The sequence below is a fragment of the Dasypus novemcinctus genome, chromosome 26 (assembly GCF_030445035.2).
Source record: "Dasypus novemcinctus isolate mDasNov1 chromosome 26, mDasNov1.1.hap2, whole genome shotgun sequence".
NCBI classification, from domain to species: domain Eukaryota; kingdom Metazoa; phylum Chordata; class Mammalia; order Cingulata; family Dasypodidae; genus Dasypus; species Dasypus novemcinctus.
The window spans coordinates 16,603,149-16,626,105 of NC_080698.1; the positions used below are offsets into that span (position 1 = coordinate 16,603,149).

Genomic DNA, 22,957 nt, shown 5'->3' on the forward strand with positions numbered 1-22,957 from the left:
AGGGAGGGAGATGGACAAAGTCACCATGGGCTCCTGGGAAAGACAGCTGATAAATGAGCAAACATATTATTAAATGAGAAAACATTATTATTTTAGGATGTGCTATGTGCTATGGAGAAAGATAAAATAAGGTAGGAACATATAGAATGACAAGAAGGATTAATTAGGTAGAGCACTCAGAAAGCATCCTTCTAAAGAGATGATACCTGAACAGAAGACACCTGCATAAAGTGAAGAAGTGAGTTACACATATCTGAGGAAAAAACATTCTATTCAGGGGGAACAGCAAGTGCTAAGACCCAAGGGCAGGGCAGACTTGGAGGCTGGTGGGCTGAAGTGGAGAGCAGGAGGGGAGGGCATCTGACAGGGTGCTGCAGGCTTTGGTAAGGTTTTGGGGCCATTCCCAAGTGCACATGTTGAACCACACTGACATCATCAGCACCCTCCTCCACATCATCGCAGCCCCAGCCATCACTCGCTGTGCAGAGCACTAGGCTCTAAATGATCACACAACACTGGGAGGTGGGCACTATCACCTGAGATCAGAAAACTTAACAATCTTGTCACAAATCACACAACTCGTATGTGGCAGCATCGGGAGTTAGCCCATGATCTTGACCACCTTGGTAAGCACATGCCTTAGAAAAAGTGATTACAACTCCACATGGTAAAGAGATCAAGCAGACTCACAACTACCCAAAAATTGAAAAACATGCCCCACTAATGATATGAGTGGATGTCTTTGGCTTCGTGTAACACTCCAGCAGATATGTCTCATATAGGTTCCTAAAATCCTGGGTTTAAATCACTTGGAGTTGAGGATGCCTGTGCTGGAAAGGCTGGAGCAGATGATGGAAAAGCACCTCCAAGAGAGTCAATTCTTAAGTAGAGGATGCTCATAAAGAGTTCAAGTAAAGTCCTTCCACATAATATAAGAATAGAAAAAAAAAGTACTTATTGTAAAATAAGTCAATTTAAATGTAACTAAACAAAATGAATATCAAAAACAGACATTTGATTTTATCTATATCCTTATAAGTTTATATTTTCAAATGTGAAAAACCTTTTTGAAATTTCTCTTGGGAAAAATGGCTGTATAGTCAGGGTGGCTTGTCTTCAGGTGTATATAATGATATTTACTGTCTCATGAACGATGGAAGGAAATAGTTATTAGAACGGAGGGAAGGGGCCCACCCTTGGCCTGGAAACATCTGCAGAGAACCCCAACAAAGCTCTAGGAACTGACTTTGGGGGAAAAACTCAAATTGCCTTTGCTTTGAATGTTCTCCTCCTGGACTTACACTTCTGCCACTTAGTCCATCCAATAATCCTTTTGGGTTTTGTTCCCTCCACCTCCTATTACGTCTCATAATTATGGCTTTATGGTTCTTTCTGTCCATCAGACAAGGTGAGGGAGAAGCAAGAACCTGGTCTTAGAAATACAAGAGGCTAGTAAAGAATCTAACACAAATGACAAATTAATGATTTTGTCAATGAAACTTTCTTTTAAAGCATTTAATTATTATCCCCATATAAAAAATATGGCCTTATTTTTTATATGCGGAAAATAACTTTGAGAATTAAAAACATTACAGAATCTGTTACCACTGAAACCCCCCCAGCCTTGCCCCATCTGGAACGGACTTTGTAACCTTTAAAGACGCAATTCTAACTCCTACCCTGCTCACCAACATAGGACTCTAATGAACATGTGGTAATACCTGTGAAGTGAAATTTTATCCAGGTGATCCAAGTCACAGTAAAGTATGGTCTTAATCCCCCATTTAAAGTAAGGGGGGAAATAACCTTGTAAGATGAGTAAAGCTGTCATTAACCCAGGTTAGGTAAGGTCAGTTCATTCAGAAATTATAGGTCCATTTATTATAAGATTCAGGCATGGGAGACACACATTCAAGGATATTGTTTAACTCTTAGCATTTTCAAAGCTGTGGTTTTCTAATTTCTCAGAAGGATCCTTTCACAGCCAAAATAGTACCACCAAAATAAAAACAAGCCTGCTGGTAATGACACAGGGACACTCTGTGCTTCATTTGCAGCCCGTATAATTGATTTTGACAGCATGGCAAGAACCAAAAGCACTATATTCCACACTGCCATTGAACTGCCTTAGCAAGGAGAGGGCAAAACTGCACCAAATGAGAATTAACAATGGATACCTTAAAAAGTTCAATTTTATACTTTAAAGCTGGAATAATTTCCATATCTACCTTTAAAACATTCCCCATCAAATTTGGACTTAGGGCACAACATAATCATAAGTCAATACACGTTTCAGAGAGGGAGAACGATGGAAGGAAATATTGCTATGCCTGTCATAAACATTTTTAAAGTTTGCATTCAACAAATTTGTTAATGCAGTGTAGTTTTTTGCTTTGTTTTGTTTTTTTTAAGTATCATCAGAAGTTAAATTCTAACAGAAATGCTTTTATAATCAAACAGCAGACTCAAAGCCATTGCAAAATGCCCAGGTAAACTCTGACTCAGCAAAGACAATATTATGCTCAACAAAGAATCACTGCAGAATTTATTCAACCTTAAACTGTAATTAAAAGCTAACTGCATGTTTCATTTTTCAGCACTTTGAATTTCCTAGGTCAGCATTTACTCAAGTTCCATGAAAAAGTCATTCTTTGCAATATTACTAGATGTTACAGGAAAAGAAAACGGCTTCTTTTGTCAATTTAGAGACACTTTCAATTAAAGAAGCACTAAACAGTTCTCTTGACTGCAGAACTTCTCAGAGCCTTTAATATGTTAACATGCGTGTTGACTCTCCGAGTGGGGGATAGAGTACATATTGTTTTCCAAAGGCAGTTGGCAAAATGGAACATTTTTCCTTATAGTATCCCAGAGAACTATCACTTTGATAAACATGCTTTGGGAAATGGGAACCTAGATAATATCAATCCCGGTTTTTGTCAAATTAGTCTGTTTTCTATTTTCCCACAGCTCACTATGGCCCACATAGTTGGAGGTGGGGGTGGGGAAATGGCCCCTATTGACATAGTGGCTTATTAAAATAATAGTCTACTTCAAAAGCAATTACATTTAAAAGTCGCATAGCTCTTGCCCTTGAGAAATAAGTCTGTAGCCCTGGCGGCTCCATTCTGAGTAGTTCCTGCACTGTATATCTTATGCCCAGACTGTCACAGTTTTAATCTTTATCATGTACCAAAAAGCAACAATAGGTGGATGTATGGATGCATTATTATAACCAACACATGATATTTTAGTGCACACTACAAAGTCTTCTTAAAATGGCAGAATAGAAAGGGTTCTTAAAGTAATTTATATTTAAGTCAGATCTTTAATTACCAGACTGGTACTGAAAGAGAATGATGTGCCATTTCTTTGGATTCCCAACTGGAAAATAGCCTTGCCTCTGACATGAATGCTCTATTTTGGGCAGCAGCATTCCCAGTTGACCCATGAGCCACCCTCTCTTGTGGCACTTTTAAATCATAACGTGTATGCAAACATTCAGCTAGTCCCAGGATCCCTGGATTTCAGAGTTGGAAGGGTCACTCATTTTGTAGATGAGAAAACTAATGTTCAGAGAGGAAAAAACCACTTGTTCAAGTCAAAGAGCTAATTAGTGACTGAACCTAGAACAGAACCCAGACTCCTAACTCCCTGCTTGGTACTTGCACACCTCCCCCACTTGGGCTTTTGCAGCCCCACTGCAGAGTTGTGGTTCAGAAGGCCTTCTAGAAGCTTCTACTCTAGCTTAGCAGAGCCAAGGCCCCCGCAGCAGACACAGCCTCTTTGTATGACCTCCTTAAAATGGTCTTCCAGCATAGTGCAGATAAGCAACACACATTCTGATTTATCCACAGAAGCTGCTGCAAATCAGATGTTGGGAAAAGGACACCTTTATTCAGAAGAAAAGCTCTTGAGACACTGAGGGTAAAGTATCTGTCTCATTTATTGTTAAATCCCAGCAGATAGCATAGCACCTAGCACACAAAAGGTGCTCAAAAGTATCATAGGACTGCCTGCTGAATACACAGCCTGCATGCCTTTAAGAAGCATTTAAGTCTATCCCACCAGTTAAAGGAAGCTTATCCTCTTCTCAGTAAAATCCATGCAAAGCCTCCTCATCCACGTTTATGCCACCTAACTTTCCTGTCTGTCGTTGGGCTTGTCTGACCATTATCCTCAACACTGTCACACAGAGATACCAGGCTCAGTTCCAGATCACTGCAATAAAGCGAGTATCACAATAAAGCAAGTCACGGGAATTTTTTTGTTTCCCAGTGCACATAAAAGTTATGTTTATACTGTACTGTAATCTATTAAGTATGCATCAGCATTATATATCTTAATTAAGAAATACTTTATTGCTAAAAAACGCTAACCATCATCCGAGCCTTCCATGAGATGTGATCTTGCTGCCAGCAGAGGGCCGTGCCTCAAATGTTGATGGCTGTAGACGCTTCAGGCTGGTGTTTTCTGAAGGCTGGGGTGGCTGTGGCAGTTTCTTAAAATAAGAAACGATGTTTGCTGCACTGATCAGCTCAACTAAAAACATTATCCTTGGCTTAGGTTCATTATTCAACAAAAAATAGCAGCTACTGTTGGATTTTTTAAACAATCCACACTTGTTTTCCATAATAAGAGTGATCTTTCCTGAGTCTCTTTGTGGGTGATATCCATTCTATAGATGAGGAAAAGTTGCAAAGAGATAAGTAACTTAAACCAATTTTCATTTATCATCTAAAGAATCCTAGCTCTGTATCTGCTCTCACAGCCATTTTCTCCACCAATTTACTACTTCTTTAGTTATTCTCATTTTAATGACAAAAGAGAGGCAAAAGAGATGATAAAATGCCCCATTTATAAAATACGGATAAAACTTAGTTTATTTTGGGGGGTAATTTTATGTCATCTTAGATGTCAACTTAAAACCCATGCTGAAAGGGCACGGCTCTGACCTTGGAGCTTGATGGTAATGGTCTGTGGTGGTTAGGCTAGTGTGTCAACACGGCCAGGTAATTGTGCCCAGTTGTTTGGTCAAGCAAGCACTGGGCTAACTGTAATACAAGGGCATTTATGGACTTTAGTCACCATTGACTTTACTGCAGTGGTAAATCATAGACAGCCAGTTATAATTACATCAGTCAGGGAAATTGCCATCAGCAATGAGTAATGCTTAACCCAATCAGTCGAATGCCTTAAAAGGGGAAGTGATTCCAGCACTGAGAAAGAACTTCCCAGCTCGTCTTTGGACAGCCAACATCTCCCAGAACTCATCAAGTACCTTCACTGGACTTTCATTGCAGCCCGTGGTTGCTGCCTGCAGAACCTGGACTTGTGCATCCCCATGGCTGCGTGTGAGACTCTTAAAGAATCACATGCTATTGACAGATATTTCTTGTTGATTGTGTTTCCCTAGAGAACCCTGACTAATACACGGTTCAAAAATTACTAGAGGCAGATGCGCCTGATGGGGTGATTGGGAGGGTATAAGAATGCCAAAGGCTAGGAACCACTCTATCCTGTCAGTAACTCCCTGTGAGATCTTAGGCAGGGCCTTTGCATTTACTGGACCCTACTTCCTGCATGAGCAAAACAAGCGGCTTGTATTAAATAAAGTCTAAGGTCCTTTCTAATAAGAAAAGCTTGTGCTTGTTTAACCTTGCAGGATTTTTCCAGGCAACCAAAGTAAGTGAGATGTAGAGGGAAAATGTAAAAACAGAGGAGAGATTAAAAGTGCCATAAATTAAAGTTACCAATTTCTCAAATGTGTATTACACGATAGACTCGTAAGTGAATAGGAACAAGTTTTATAGTTGTATTTTCCTTTGCAAAATTTCCATCTAAATCTTTGTCCATGCCCTTGATTGTCATTTTCTTCATCTGGGGTGTTTGAATATACAGCTTAGCAGTGCTTTGGACAAGCTGTAAGTCAAATTTAACATTTTTAAAAATTGGCCATGCCCAGCTCTCTCCCTTGGGCAATGACGTGCTGAAATACCAGCATCTATTAAAGAGAGGTTATTGATGTTCAGGTGACATGTGCCATGATTTGCAAGTGCCCTCCTGACTAACCTCTAGTGGCCATATCTCAGAGCAAACCTGCAGTAATTATGCTGGCAGGGAGAGTTGGTTTAACTGGACTAGTTCTTTTGATGCACGCTGATTGCCCCCTAGGGAATACCCCAGTCCCACATGCGTGAGTGATTACATAAAAGCTACCTTTGAAAAATAAAAAAGATATGTCATCGGAAGCTTCTTATCCTCTTTCAGTTCCCTGTCTTTCAAAGTGTGGGTTTATCAGTAATGCCTTCATTGTAACTACTCTGAGAATTATCCTGCATGTGGCCTGGATTTAGGCAGAATAGCAAAACATATAGATGCTGCCAGGCACACACCACCAAGGCCTCATTTCTCAGCACCTTTCTGGTCAGGAAAATTTTGCCTGGGAAAGCATTTTATTCATAGTGTGCAAAAGTTGAGTCTTCATTTGACCTTCTCCGGAAGAACTCCCAAGCAGTGGCGCCTCCTCAAAGCTCTGCCTTTAATAAGGTTGCAGATGAGTCACTGAAGAGCTATTTGAGGGAAGTGGATTTGGCTCAATGGATAGAGCGTTGCCTACCACATGGGAGGTCCGCAGTTCAAACCCAGGACCTCCTTGACCCATGTGGAGCTAGCCCACGTGCAGTGCTGATGCGCACAAGGAGTGCCGTGCCATGCAGGGGTGTCCCTGCATAGGGGAGCCCCACGCGCCAAGAGTGTGCCCCGTAAGGAAAGCTGCCCAGTGTGAAAGAAAGTCCAGCCTGCCCAGGAGTGGGGCCGCACACACGGAGAGCTGACACAACAAGATGAGGCAACAAAAAGAGACATGGATTCCGGTGCTGCTGACAAAAATTAGAGGCAGACACAAAAAGAACACACAGTGAATGGATACAGAGAGCAGACAACTTGGGGGGGGGGGTGGGAAGGAGAGAAATAAACACAAAATAAATAAATCTTTAAAAAAAATAAGAGCTATCTGAGCCTCGGTTTCCTCATCTATAAGATGAAGATATACAAACTTGTCCAGCCCCATCCTCATCCTCATGGTCAATCAGAGGCCCCAACATGATGATCATCCTGAACATACGTGGAAAAGCAAGCAGGGCTCTGGCTTAGCAGGGCTGCTGTTGCTAATGATTAAGCTAATCATTGGAGTGATTTTAATAAATACATAATAGCAGCGTTTCCAATGTATAGTCCTCAACCTCACCTCAAAACAAGCCCAGAGGTCATAGTTAGGGGTAAAATGAGGAAAGGCAGGTTCCACAAAGCCTCTCTCCCTGGTATACCCTTCCTTTATCTCATATAGATCTGCTTCCAGTTCTTACTGGATATCACAGTAGGAAGAAGGTTGCCTTTCCATTACCTATTTATATTTCAGGGATCAGAAAGCCCAAAATGGGATAATGCCTAAAAAATATTCTGATCTCCCTTAGTACCCACTTCTGAATGAATAAGAGATTACCATATCATCCTAACAAGATTCATCTTTCCAACCCTATCCAAGCCTTGTCATTCCAGACTCTACCCCCTATTAGCAATGATTTCATTTGACAAGTATGTTGCATTTCATTCTACAGGATCTTCAGCCTTTGGCAAACAAACATTCACTTTCCGAGGATGGCCGAAGAGCTACTAATGGAGTGAAACCTGAAAACCCTTCAAGAGAAGAATAATGAACCCTCTTCTGTCTCCAGGGGGTAATTTAGTAGGTAGATTAGGCAACACTTGATTAAGGGTAAACCTCTCTTTTCCATAGAAATATATTGTGTTTGTACAGAGGGGCTGTATAAATTAGTGGAGGATTAGGTCACAAATCCTGAGGAAAAAGCAGAAGACGTTTCTCAGAAGAAATATGCAAGTCAGTGCATATTTGGAAAAACAAGCAATACATTATTGGGAGGAAAGAAGTAAAACTCCACATACAACAGTTTTATTTACACAATTTTGCTTGGTTTCTTGGAACATTCTAACAAATGGTTAGTTCCTGAGTCTTTTGCACAGGATGCCTTGTCACCCCTGTCAGTCTATGAGTTACTATAAAGAGTAACGACCGCAACTCAAGGCTACCAGAAACTGATTGTCAAGTACGGTTTTCCGCAACTGCCTATAGGGACCTGCTACAACAAAAGTCATTTTTGGCTCGTGGGGGATTACAGCGTAAAAGAAAAACAAATGTCAAAATAAATCCCCAAGGGCAGAAAGCATTCAGTCCTACTCATCATTGTTCTATGTCCTCAGCAGACTTGAGTATTTCTCTTCATCTGAAACCTTGAACAGAGCTTAGTAATTTTGGATGAGGCTCAGTCCACATTTCAGCAATGTGGTAGTATTTACCCACAAGCTAATGGAACTTCTCAATCTCTACCCATCAAGGTAGATCATTGTGAGACAAACTAATGATACACTCATGGTGTTTGTTTGTTTGTTTTAATCATGATGTTACCTCCATGTGAAAATTAGAATAAATATGGAATTTTTTAAAAAAAATCTGTATTAGGACAACTTTTCTAATCTTTCCATATGGTGAAAAAGATGGTTGAAATGGAGCCTCCCTAAATCACTCTACACCGTGCCTGTTACTAAACAGCCATGAAAAACTAGGAACTAAATAAACGCATTTTGACAATGATGAATATCTTAGCCCTGCTGGTCAGGTTTCTTTTAATGGCAGTACTTAGGTAAGTGTACTATAACATGTGAAATAGATCACAGTTATAGTAACAATTTTAAGCTTAAGGAATTGAAAGAGAAATGAATTTAACTCAGTGACTTGGAGAGATGAACGTATAGATAGGACACTTAAAAACTGCTGCTTAAGACATACATATCCTTCTGCAGAGAAAGAAACCTTGGGAACTTCATAATGAACTACATGTTTTGCTGAAAGCTACACATTTTTGAGGTTGACAATGTTTGTTACACTTCCTTTCCTAGCTGCATCCAACTCTAATTGGATGAGCAAAGTAAAGGAAGTCCCCATGGGAAAAAATCATGGATGTACAGAGTTACACAAATTGAAAAATGAAATTGTCTTTCTAGCTCTGTTTAGAGCTCTGCTAAAAGGATGAGAATAAATGGGAACATTCATTTGCTTTTTTAAAGTGATCACACTTGGGTTTAACCACTGGCAGAGAAGAAACTTTACCGTTCCCTGGGAACCTATAATTTGGAAACGGAAGCACACAAGAACAGACTTTAGTTTTCAGGCAATAAATTGAAGAGAATTCTGCAGACATACAACAGAAAAGGAGTATAAAATACTGGCTTATGCATTTCTTAGGATGTTAGTTCATTAACTCACTAAGTTGCTCAAGGAAAAGGCAGCCAAAGTCTACAAAGATGTCCACTGAGGTTTCAAATAGGCATATTTACTCGGCAAGCGATAGCCGGAGATTGGTGGACAGGGTGTAGGGCATCTCATTCTGCAAATGACAATTTAGAATGAATCTCCAGAAAGACACCTTACTGAAAAAATCTCCAGGTGTGCTCTATGGGGACACGCAGAAGTCCAAAACCCAATGGTCAGACATAACTAACATGTTCCATAACCTGTGTCCCAGGGAAGAGTTCTACAAAATTATACAAGAAAATTATGATCTTTCACAACCACTGTTCACACGCCACTCAATATAAAATTGACAAATGTTCCATTTTTCTTCCTTATTGCCTAAAAAGTTTTTCAGTGTTTTTTTGGAAACCTTCATTTACTGCTGTGTGTTTTCTATCTGTATTACTCATCAGTATAAAATAGCTGCACATAATTTGTTAGGCAATACTCCCAAAGCTCACTATCTTCCATGGTTAAAAGCTCATAATCAGCCTCTCTAAGAAATAGCTCTAGTAACTGAATCCCACATAGGTGAGGAACTGTGCTAGACTCTTGCACAAGCCTCATCTTATTTAACCCACCCAGGAGGTAGAGATTATAATCCCTTTTACTGATAGAAAAAATGAGGCTCTCTGCCTCCCTCATGGTCCTGAGTGGATAATGCTAAGGATCGGTATCTGAACACTAGACAGTTCAGCTCTGTGGCTCTTCCTTCCTATTCTTCTTGCTAATACTCCAAGAAAAGGCTTAAGAAATTAAATCAAGAACATTTTCTATTCCTATAGATTATGAATTATAATTTCCACTGAGAAAAAAATAATTCAAGGAGTTTTAAATAAAAATAGGACTCAGAGAAGTCACACCAAACTGCCATCTGCCCTGGGTGGGTCAAGTAGAGCTAGCTAAGGTGCATTTGTAGCCTCTCTATTTGCACCATGTGAATCTAGTACAATCAGAGCACTAGGCTATGCTGCATACCTGAAAACCAATGGTCCATTTGGCCTGCAGGCATGCTTTACCAGGGCCCTCAGAGTGTTAAAAAAATTATACCAACTTCCTAAAATTCAGAGATTTCACATAAAAATTCCCTTTTTTTTTTTTTTTTTAACTTATCATAGAACGTCAGAAGGTCTGACAATCCTAAGCCTACCTCTATGGCAGTGTCCAGGCAGAGCTGAATTACTGCCGCCATAGATGAAGCATGGGCTCTTGAGTTCCCCACAGTCCCCGCCAGTGTCTCTTATAGCTACACAATAGCCAACTACAGTTGCAATTTTGCATTATACCTAGGTTATTGGTTTTCTTATAAGAGTGTTTCTCTGAACCTTGCACCTTTTCATAGATTAAATGACCAACCCTTATTTGTTCTAACCCTTTACAAAAATCTCTTCATGGGGAAAGTGTATTTTCCCAACTCTTGACTCTGAGTTTGACTATGGGCCTTGCTCTGGCCAATGAAATGGGGTGCAAATTATAGTGCCAATTACAAGCCCAGGCCTTATGAAGTCTTGTAAGTTCTTGCTTGTTCTCTTGTGCCTATGCTACTGTCATGAGAAGAGTTTCTCCTGGGACACCGCCACCTCTTCGGCCTGGCACTCAGAATGAACATGCAGAACAGAGTTACCCCAGCTATCAACAAACCTGCAGTGAGAAGCAGCAGGGCCCAGCCAAGCCTACTCTATTGATGCCTTAAAGCCACTGTGGCAGTGGTTGGTTATATGTAATTATTGTGGCAACTGCTAAATGATATAACATTGCCAAAAATAAAAAGAAATAAATAAAAGATAGGCTGAATGAATTAGACATCATTATTCCTATACTTGTTTCTTATTTATGTTAATAGCCTGGCCCCTAAAAGCTTTTGAGTTTATAATTTCTGCCATAAAATGATAAACTTAAGATGATCAGGTTTGTGAAACATTTCTTCACCTGACTATGTATCTAGGTTTGCCTATATGGTACAGTTTTCCCAATTGCCATTATGTCCTGGTTATAACAGTCACTCTATATATTCAATTCGTCTCCAATTTTCATACCAGCTAGTTGAATCTCTTTCATCTCTCCTTTGGAGACTGATCCAACAGCTAAATCTCTACTTGAGATTTTTCTGGATATAATACCTATCTGATTGGTTGAAATGATGAAGTTAGGGAATCCAACCATTACAAAATGGTATCGTAGAAACAAATCAAATTTAGTAGGGGCCCACCCCCTAACCACCAACCAACCAACCAACCAACCAACCAACCAACCAACCAACCAAGTCAACTTATGGTTACCTGACACTAACTGATCAAGAGGAAATATTCAAAACAACAGTAATATTTAAAAATTAAGTGCCTTGGAAAGTTCTGTCTTCAGAAGGCAGTGATTACTGCATCTGAGTACATCTGCTTAACAATCCAGGAAAGTGGGAGGTTCACTCTCTATTAACCTTACCCTAAGACATTTTCATCAAAATTAATTGTGATTGCTTTTTATTGCATTTCAAATGTTATCCTTTGTTTGGGGTGGTCAGGAATGCAACTAAGCAATTCCAGACCATGCTATCTTTTATAAATAGGTCTATGAGGTAGTTATCAAGGCTCCTTATGAAAATATTGCTATACAAAAGTTCATGGGCCAAAGCAAGACATAAGTTTCCATAACGAGATGTGTCTTTAGAGGGGAAAAATGCTCTATATTGAAAAGAGAGCAACTTTGATGCTCAGAACATATCAGAGTACAATGGTATAAATACCCATGGGTATAACAGACAATACTTCTTTAATGTTTACTATTATTACAATTGTAATCATGAATACTTATTTTGAGCACTTCTTGTAGTAAGCGCAATTCTAAATTCCTCATATGTATGGACTCTTTCATCTTCACAACTCTTTGGAGTAAACGTAGTTATTATTCCCATTTACAGATGAGGAGATTAACGCTTAGGGAAGGACATTCAGCCAGAAAATGTTGAAGCTTAGAATGAAATCCACACATTCTAGCTTCAGAGTCAGTTACAGAATGATAGCAACAATGCTCACCTCACTGAAAGCTGCTACCATCATAAACTGCTCAGTTATGTTTAATGATCCGACTATCCCTTGCTCCATCCAACCTCTGTATTTTTGTTTTCAGTTTTCTTGCTTGGAGGTCCTTCCAGACTGCCCTGTCCCTCCCAGGTTAAAACTGTTCAGCTAAAATCCCAGCTGTTCCGTGAAGTCTCACAGACATCCATAGTTTTCTTGCCTTCCTCTCTTAGTTCTCCAGAACACTCATCATCTCAAGATAGTCACATCTGAGGCTTAATCCTGGCTCTGCCACTTACTGGCTGAGTGACCTTGGACAAGTTGTTTAGCCCCTAAGCCTGTTTCTTCTAACATATCAAATGCAATAATAATAGTTAATTTAACCCATGTGATGGCTGCAGTGAATATCTATGGTTTTACCTACAGCATTCTTTCCAGTTAAAGAACTAATCTTTGTTGTAGGAAGACACCTACCACTCTCAGCCCGTGTGATTTGCGTGAAATCAAATCCTTACCCCCAGGGGTGATGACATGATCCTGGCTTGGTCAATTCATGCATTCTATCAGTCCTTGAACTTATGCTAGATCTACTAAAAAGGAGCTATTCTCCCCCTAAGGTAACTGCAACTTGTAGTACATAAGAAGCTGGCTGCTGGTGGCCATCATCACCATCCCTAGTGAGGAGCCTTCTTGAGAATCAAGGTAACAAAGAGCAAAAGAGACCTAAGAGTTGGTGACAGATTTCTGATGCCATTGCTTGAACATTGTAACCCAATGAGGTCTGAAGTCCACCCCTGTGCTTTTCAGTTAATTGAGTCAACCAGTTCAATTTTTGTTTCATTCAGATTGAGTTGTGTTCTTGTTACTTGCAACTAAGAATCCCAACTAACCTGGTTGTCATGAGAATTAAATGAGATAATACTTAGCTATTTATGTTTTATATCTGTAATATAAATATATTTATATTTATAATATAATGTAGCACTGACTCAACACTTTGAAATGTGCAATAGATGGCACCTACTTTTGTCATCATTCCTCTCTATTAGTTTCTTAAAGATAGGAAGACCTATCTTTACTCCTTACTAGGATGTCATTTAATAACTTTTCTGAGCCTCTAGTTTTACCATCAATAAAATATATATGATAATAATGCCTAAATCACTGAAATTTGGGGAAGGAATAAATGAAAATATAAACCATTAAAATGTTCTGTAAAGATTATTATTATCTCAGTCCTTAGGCTACAATCTCTCGTATTGACAAATGGGGAAAGTGAGACCCATGGAAGTCCTAAAACCCCAGGTTGTGATCTGCCAAGAGCAGTGAGGATGCTGCTGTCTCATAAACTGCAGGTCCATGCTAAGGTGGAGCCAGGACTAACAGAAGACCTGATTCCGGCACTGACCTGTGTAGGTAAATTAAGCATCAATGTGAAGTGGGCTTGCTTGACACCATTAAGGCACCTGTGGGACATGGAGGAAAAAGAAACTAATTTGACTGATTCCCTTCCAGGTGCCACACTCTCTGCAAAGCATTTCCTTATATTTTCTACTCCAGAATAATTCTTTATTTCTTTTTCTTGTTCAATTTAAAAAAATGAACTGAGTACATATTGCAATTATCTAACTTCTACTATCTCCAAGGAGGAAACCTAATATATAATTGGAGAAAGACACTAATTCATAAGCAAAATTTAATGTGAACTCTAGCCAAGTAGAACTGTTTAAAGGCACACTGGAATAAATAAAGTAACTTCAAAGCAAATGACCTATTTTAGCTTGAATGTTTTATTGAGCACATGGGGAGAGCTCCTTTTCCAAAAATAGGGATGGCTAATGAGGAAAAATTGGTATTTTTCAGGCAGTCGTTCAGTTTCTAAGTTAGGGCTGTCCACTGAGAGATAACGATATCCCATGGAAAAGACAGAATAATGACCTGTCTTTGAGTCTCTGAGTTTTTAACACAACAAGTTTTGTAAAATGCCTGTGATTAGTTTAATGCAGCCTTTTCCAAATATCTTCTGTGATAATACACACGCATTTCCCTTGTACAGACCCCAAAACAAATTAAATAAAAAAGGAAGACATTTCTATGCTTTAAGCTTCTTGCCAAACACATAAACAGCCCTTACCTTTTCAGAGGAGGCAAAGGATCCAAGAGACTCTGTGCAGGGTTACTAGCCTCCACCATGATCAGTTTTTCTCTTGGCATCACTTTGAAAATGATGCTCTGTGCTCAGAAAGACCTATTGGCTTTCTAGGAGTACAAGGTTAGCGCTGAATTCAAAGCAAAGGCAAGTCTGTCACATCTGCGCATATTTTCCCACAGCAATGGTCACATTTCAGAGAGTGTCAATCTCCAGTTATTTAGATTAAAAGGAGAAGTCCAGGCTCACCTGCAAATGCTGCGAGTTGTCGGCCATGCTGTCTTCTCGCCTGCGGACTTCCTCCAATAACTGGGCATTCTTCTTCTTTTCCAACTGTTGATTGTGTTTGAGGTTGGCCACTTTCTTATTTTGATCCTTCATGTGCCTAAGAAAAGGCAGCATAGCTTGGTTAAATTCATCATATGTTATCACAGTAGAGTCAAGAAGTATTAAGTATATTATATCTTGATATGGGTTGAGGAAAACTTGGGGCCTCAGGATATTTCATTCATTCAACCATGAATATGCATTAGGCACCCACCTTGTGCCAAGAGCTACAGTGGTGAAGGAGACTGGTATACTCCACCCTCATGGAGTATCGAGTCTATTGGGGAAGACAAATGAGTAGCAAAGTGACTAATAAATAAGGAATTACAACCTGGGTTTCCTAATGTTAAAGGAAGCAAGCAGCATATGGTGAGAATGATAATGCACACGTATGGACAGGTGATGGGGTGGGGCCAGGACTTTAGACGCTATGGTCAGGGAAGGCAGGCAACACCATGGTCCAGACTCAAAGGAGTCAGCCGATGACATGTAGGCGAGAAGATCACGTGTAATTCCCAAGGCACAAAGACCCTGGCTACTTGAAGGAACTGGACGGAGGCAGTGGGGCTCACAGGAGGTGAAGGAGGGGAAGGATGGTAAGAGAGAGCACTGCAAAGGTAGGCAGGGCCTGGGGCATTAAGTGCACTATGCTAGTTGAAGGGACATTTCTTTTGCTTCTAAGTGGTGGTTTTTCTAATATTTATTATTCTTTTATTCTGAGAACATGATCCATTACCTCTGATTTTAAAATATCAATCACAGGACTCCAATCAAATGCACTGACATCATGTAGGTCAAATAGAATAACACTTTGGCTAAATAGAAGGTTAAACAAAGCCCCAATGTATGGAATAAAAGGTCTTAATGAATCTAAAGGATGCCCAAGTACAAAATCATAAAGAGAACAAGTAGGCAGAACTCTAAGGATAGAGGAGAGGTCAGAAGAAAAACAAAACAAAAACAGCAGTTACAGGCCTAACATGGACTATTTCTTCAACAGCATTTAGGAAAATATTCCACAAATTTAGGCATCCACATCCACAGCAGCTATTAGAAATCTAACCAAACTTGAGTTGCTAGGAGGGCAGCAAAGAGAGTTCCGGAGCAGCGATTCCAGGAAGAGGAGGGGTGTGGAGCAGAATCGCTTGGGACATTCCTCTTTGCCCCGAACCCTGGCATTGCTGCATCGCCCATTCTTCCTGATCCTGTGCCCTGACTGTCTAAATGTATATTGAGAATCACTGCCTTGGTGGAAAAATAAGAATGTCAAGATTGATTTTTTGCTCCCTAACCGAACAAGGATATAGCAATTCCAAAGCTTCTATCAGCCCAGGACAGGCCCTTTGTCAGTTCCTTAGAAAACAAGGTCAGTGCTCAGTGATGGGCCAGGAGTGAGAGGTCAGTGTGAGTGGTGTCATCAGTTAATTAGAACACATTTTCATAAGGAAATACATTTTATTACTTCGAATAATAAAATGTAATATCCAAATGTATTACTTTGAAATGCACCATGAAAGAGAGTCAATTGCTAATTTAATTCTGAGGACCAGGGACATATTAAATAGATTATTATTACAAATATTATTTGCATATTTGAAGAACCCCCACAAAATTCTTTGCAGCAGTCTGAACATAAAGACCTTTTCTTCAGGGACACTGAAATGAGAAATTTTCCCTCTACCCTAAAAGAAAAAAACAACAACAACTCCAAATCCATGTGCCCTTGAAAGCTTTCCTGCATGGAGAAACCGGCTAAGAAAAATGGGGAAGTCCCATTTGCACACTGGGATGAAGGCCCATCTTCAGCGTTCTCCAATCACTCCTTCAAATACTGGCTTACAATCAGCGGTTTTAAAAGGTAAGTTGTGTTTTGAGAGGTACTGCTTAGGATTTTAGTCAATTAGATAGAAAGCATTAGGATGTCTTGGTACATGAGAGCATCAATAGTACCTCTAAAGGGTGCATGCTCCCCTGTGGGGTCGCCACAGTTTCCAAATGCATTCCTAGCAGCAGAACCCTTTCTTCCAATAAAAATTTACAACAAAGCTAAAAGATAACAGCAATATTTCTGGCTGAGTCAGGAAGGAGGCAAGCACTGGGGTGGGGGTAAGGAACAGGTGAGCAGAGCCTGGCCTGCTAGACCAGCCTCTCAGGTGTCCCTCGGAGGAAGCCCTAGGGCTACAGCAAGCGAGGTTGAAACTAGAAAAGGGAGAGGGAGAGATGCAAGGAAGATGTTGAGAAATTTTTAAAAACCAGATTTCTTCAAGAAGAGACAATGCTCCCCAGAAGTGCAATACACACTTGTTGAAGCAATGACTAGAGTGAATTTCCTAATAACACCTTCAATATTCCCAAGAATAAAATCTGCGACCATCAGTCCCCACATTTTTCCTCACCCCAGAAGCAAACCCACACTAAATAAATCAATGTAAAACCTGGTATTGCTCTCACTTGTCCATAAACTCTGGAAGGTAGGGTCCCTGGGGTGCAGACTGCAAAGCCTGCTCACCATGCCACTTCAAAAGAAAAGTGTCGCTGATGCTACTTCCCGAATCCCCAATTCCCCAGGCAGTACCTAGGCTCTGCCGGAGACTAACCTGCTCCATGCTCCGGAAAAAAAAATTCAGTGAATTGTATCTCCAAGGCAACACCTTAAAAATATATTAAAATGCAGAAGAAAATAAAAACTAAATAAAAGATAAAAGCAATTATGAGGGTAGGTGGAAAACACAGTGGTAGGGTCAGTTTTCAATGTTTGACTTAAATTGATTCCTGTTCCTTAAAAGAGCAGTTTCAGAAAGCAAGTCATATTGGTTTTCAAAATTTAGCCACCATGAAGAAATGTGGATTAAATAATAAATTTCCAACAGGTATCAAGGTCAGGATGAGGACCACATTAAGGCTGAATGTCAGAGAGAACAAAACCCTGCTGTTTCCAGTAGAATAATCTGCAAGATCAAAATTACAGTGTTCCCTAATTTACTGGTGCAAGGGCAGAACCTTTGACTCTCAGGGATTACATAGATGGTAGTCCTTGAGAGGAAATGCATCTGTTTCTCCAAGAGCCTGTATAGTACATTTGCATATAAAGGAGAAAATCAAAACCTCCCCTTTCTAAAATCTCAGCAAAATCAAGAAGGTATTTTTCACTCATCGGCTCAAAAACCTTCCAAGGTAGATAATATCTGTTGCTGGAGATGTGGTCAGGAGGAGTGTAAGTGACAAAGCATTTTTGGAAACCAATTTGGCAGTATCCACCAAAGTGTACAGACTTTTAGCCCAAAAAAATAATCTTTTAGGAAAGAAGCCTACAAAAATACTTGCAAAGGTGCACAAATATACATGCACAAAAAAAATCCCTTACAGCACCATGAAAGTAAAATTTTTAAAACTGCCTAATTGTCCCTCAGGAGGAAACTGGCTGAAGAAATTATCTACATTCACACAATGAAATCCTAGGCTGGCTAAAAAGCTTCCAGTAAAACTGACATACTGGCTTGGACAAACTTCAAGACATCTTGTTAACTGAAAAAGAATGCAGGTAGCCGAATAATGCATATAATCTGATCTTCTATATGCTAATATTTTAAAAGTCTATTTGGATGTTTATATACATACATTATGTAAATTGAAACTCTTGAAAGTCCTGTACCAGTCTGGAAGCAATGGTTACCACCAAGGAAGAGAACAGTTTGGGGAAAGAAGGGTAAACTTTCATATTTTACTATACATACTTGCGTGTGTTTTAACTGCATAATTCAATAATTTGACCAATCAAATATAGAGTATTTCTACCACCCAGACTCATGTCCCTTCCCAGTTTTGCCCCTGAACATACCTGCCCAGAAATAACTAGCTTAAGTTTTATCTATATGGATACATTCTGCTTTTTCTTCAACTTCATGTACATGCAATCAATACAATATATATCTTTTGTGTCTGACTTCTTTCTCTCAGCATAAGGTTTTGAGATACATTTATATTGTTGTGTGTACTGGTAGTTCACTCCTTTTCATTACTGAGTAGTATTCCATTACATGAACATACTGATTAGCTATTCCCTTGTTGAAGGGTATTTAGGTTTTTTGCTATTAAGGATAGAGTTGCAATGAATGTTCTTGTACCAGTCTTTTGGTATATATACACTTCCACTTCTCTTGGGTAAATAACTAGATGCATGCTGAACTGGACATGTAAAATGGTGCATCCCCCATGGAAAACTATTTCTGGATTATTTGTATCTTTCAGAAGCAGCTGCAGAGCGTGCAGTGGTTAGAAGGGTAGCACAAACTCTGGAGCCAGAGTGACTATGCTTACCTCAGAGTTCATCCCTTTCTAGGCTGTGTGTCCTGGAGCAAGTTTTTTAACCTCTCGGTGCCTACACTTCTTCATGTTTAAAATGGGGCTAATGATTGTATCTAATTAACAGGATTATCGTGAAAAGCTGATGCGTTAGTACTGGAAAAATGCTCAGAAGAGAACCCAGCTCATGGTTCACTCTATTTCACCCTGACTTTATGATACAAATGCACTCAGGTCGTCTGCGGTATGGGGGACACATATTTAGCATTTTGTGTCCTGCACCAGAACAGGAGGTATCCCAAATACCTGAAGCAGCAGACTTTTGGAACACATTATTAAACCATTTTTGTCATACATTTAGCTTCCACTTGGGCTTTCCTTAATAATAAGATGAGTTACATTCCTGGAAGGTTACCCTAATGGAAGCATTGCAGGAAGGTCACAAAAGGCATGGGGAAGTGAGCTGGGTTCCTGGAGGACTGCACAAGTAGACAGGCCACACACACACAATGGCAGCTGACAACGTGCATTACATGCAGAATTTCCAATAATAAAAGCTTTTAGTTTTAACTAATGAGATGATCCAATTTTTTTCAAGCTTGTAAATACCATTCAGTACTTCAGCCTAGCTATAAATTTTAGAAAGCTATCATAAATATTCTAAAGATATTTTTATAGCAAGTACAAATGTGCTAAATGTTACAAGCATGATAGTCCTTCCTGGAAGAGAAAGGGTCTGGCCTGCTGTGGCTACTTGAACCCAGCTCTCCTTCCAGCAAAAAGCAAGAAGCAGGGCCTCCCCCTCAACTCTTATCTCATCCCACTCTCCCCAGCCCCACTGGCCTTCCATCTGCACCCAGGACATACAGAGTCCTACTGTCCTCAGGGCCTCTGCACACTCTGCTTCCTTTTCTAGACCGACCTCACCCTCACTCCACCCTCTTCATCACAGCCAACCTCTGCTCTCACCATAAACGTGATGTCCTCTGGGAGGCCTTCTTGATCTACCTGGAAAATTGGTGCCTCCGTTATAAACTCCCAAATCATGCTATGCTTGTCTCCCCTAGAACATGTCCCACTTCTGATTGTTTCCTGTCTTCCTTGTTCTATTCTATGTGCCCTCTGGCCAGCAACTCCATCTGTCTTGTTCTCCACTCTGAGGGCTGAGCACAATGCCTAGCCCATTTTCATCAACAAATTTCTGCTGGATTGAATTTATTTCTGAAAGCTGTTCCCTCTTTGGTCAAACGATAAAACCACTAATGTTTTCCATGTGCTCTGTGTATGCCCTCAAAATTATTTAACAATACGTATCTAAGGATTTACATGAATCAAGACTGTTCTCTTCCATTGGTTTTTAGAAAGGCACTTTCTATAAAGAGGAATTCAATCCTGTATAGTGAATACCAGCAGACTGACAATGAAATGGTATGCAAAGAAAAAAAAATGGATGAGGAATATAAATGAATATTATTCTCTGGTGCTAATAGGATAACCTAGAGTTCTCATTCCCATAAAAGTCATATTTAAAATGAAACTGAAAATCCAAGAGGTTGTCTCTTGGAAGAAGTGAGCTCAGTATCCCTTTCCTAATTTAATGTGCTTCAATAAACAGTTTTTTAAAAAAACACACAAAAACTACACAGTTTAGAGCAGACTGATGGCCTCTTCTCCTTTATGCTGCTGAGAAAGGTTTTCCAAAGTCTAGAAACAGGGGTGAGCAAACCTTTTAAAATAAAGTGCCAGAGAATAAATATCTTAGGCTTTGCAGGATGTAAGGTATCTGCTGCAACACCCAACTTTACTGTTGGTGCATAAAAGCAGCAACAAACAATACATAAGGGGGTATGGCTGTGTTCCAATAAAACATTATTTACAAGGAAAAGTGTCAGGGCCAGATTAGCCCCTTCAGAGTTTGCCAAACCCTGTTCTAGAACATTGCCATGCCACAATAATAATCATAGTCCCAATGATGATATGGCTCACTCTGTGTCATCATGCAATGTGCTCTAACCACTTTACATATATTAACTCAATCCTCTTAACAACATTATTTGATAGGTCCTATTTAATTATCCATTTACAGGTGAGGAAACTGCTCATAGCCACAAAGCTATAGCCAGGATTCACAGCCAGTCTGGCTGCAGAGACCACTCGCCTCTGCCCCTGTGCTTTGCCAGCCATCCACGGAGAATGTTGCAGAGTTCCTTCCCTCCGCTGTCCTACTCTCTCTTCTCCCAAACAGCCTTAGAAAGTTCTAGAGGGCAGAAACAGAAATTCTCAGAATGCAAATTCTGTTCTGCAGTCCAGCCACCTCAAGGAATGCCATAGAAACATCACAGGATGGACAGCTACTTAGTTGACTATCAGAGAAGTAGAAAGAAGTGAGGTAATTGCCTGAGAATATTAGCTTTCTGCTGAAGGAGCATTGAAATGGAAGGTGGGAGTTTAACATCTTCAAAGTTCCTGGTGCCAGCAAGGGTTACTGAAATGAGGATCCAGCTATGAAAGAGAACGCAAAACTGACAAGAATGCTGTGCAATTTCCCAATTAACTTCCATTTTCTGAATCTGATAACCTTACATGAGTACTTTTCAAACAAACTACGAGGCTTTATGGATGAATCTACCTCCACGAGCAGAAATGTTTAGTGTGGGAAGTGGATGTGGCTCAAGTGATAGGGCTTCTGCCTACCATATGGGAGGACCTGGGTTCGCTCCCAGGGGCCTCCTAGTGAAAAAGAAGAAAAGAAAGCATGCCTGCACAGTGAGCTAGTGCCTGTGTGGGGAGCCAGTGCCTGCGCAGTGAGCCAAGTGCCTGCGCAGCAAGCCGAGTGCCCATGCAGTTAGCCAGTGCCTGCACAAGTGAGTCACACAGCAAGATGATGATGCAACGAAAGAGAGACAAAGGGGAGAGTCAAGGTGAAGCACAGTAGGAACCAGAAACTGAGGTGGCACAGCTGACAGGGAACCTCTCGCCACAGGAGAGGTCCCTAGGATCAAATCCTGGTGAATCCTAAGAAGAAAAAGTGAAAAAGAGAAGACAAAAAGAAATAAGTACAGAAGATCACACAGCGAATGGACAGCAAAAACAGCATGGCAGGGAGAGGGGGAAAATAAATCTTTCAAAAAAAAAAAATGAAATGTTTACTGTATTTTATGTCCAGGAACTTCATTGAATCATAAAGAGTTTGGTTCTTCTTCTTGCCCAAACAGATTTAATCAAAGACAAAGAGTTGGGAGATGATAAAATAAATTAAAATAAAGAATAGAAGCTCAAAAAAGCAAAATAAAGGGGAAAATAAAGAAAGACAAAGGGGCAAGGGCAAAAACAAATATCAAGAAACAGATCTTAAAACAGAACTTGCAGGGTCACGTGGGCAAACCCAGATGGGGCCAATACACACGATTACAAGCCCTGCACTGTTCCCACCTCATATCTTCCCGTTGCACATCATTTATTCCTTTGCAAATTAAAATACGGAATTTGAATGCTTTAAAAATAAAACATTCATGCAATTGCCACAATTCTGTAGAGTCCTGTACGTTTCTAAAAGCCTACAACTCCACTGCTAGAAATAGGTACATTAGGGCCAATTTGGTAGGGTGTCAGTAGAATGCACAATTTGGGTTAATATAAAAACATATGGAAACTGTGAAAATTGACCTCCAGGGGGCTAATATTGGAGGAAACCAACAATTCTGTAGTCTGGCCAGAGGTTGGGGGCAACTTGTCCAGACATATAGCCGAAGCAACCTAGCAGCACAACGGGCATTCGTGTATCCAAGACCTATT

General features: G+C 40.1%; 1 protein-coding gene across 20 annotated transcripts in view; it reads right to left on the reverse strand.

The window, feature by feature from the left end:
* The window catches only part of ERC2 (ELKS/RAB6-interacting/CAST family member 2), a 999,838-nt gene that overhangs the window by 404,628 nt on the left and 572,253 nt on the right, over positions 1 to 22,957 (reverse strand). For all 20 annotated transcript variants that reach the window (XR_011647540.1, XR_011647537.1, XR_011647539.1 and 17 more), the window contains one exon: positions 14,783 to 14,918. Coding sequence is in view for 10 of the 20 variants with exons in the window: in XM_071212097.1 (XP_071068198.1) it covers positions 14,783 to 14,918 (136 nt within the window). In the remaining 10 variants the exon portion in view is untranslated. The remainder of the gene's footprint in view (positions 1 to 14,782; positions 14,919 to 22,957) is intronic.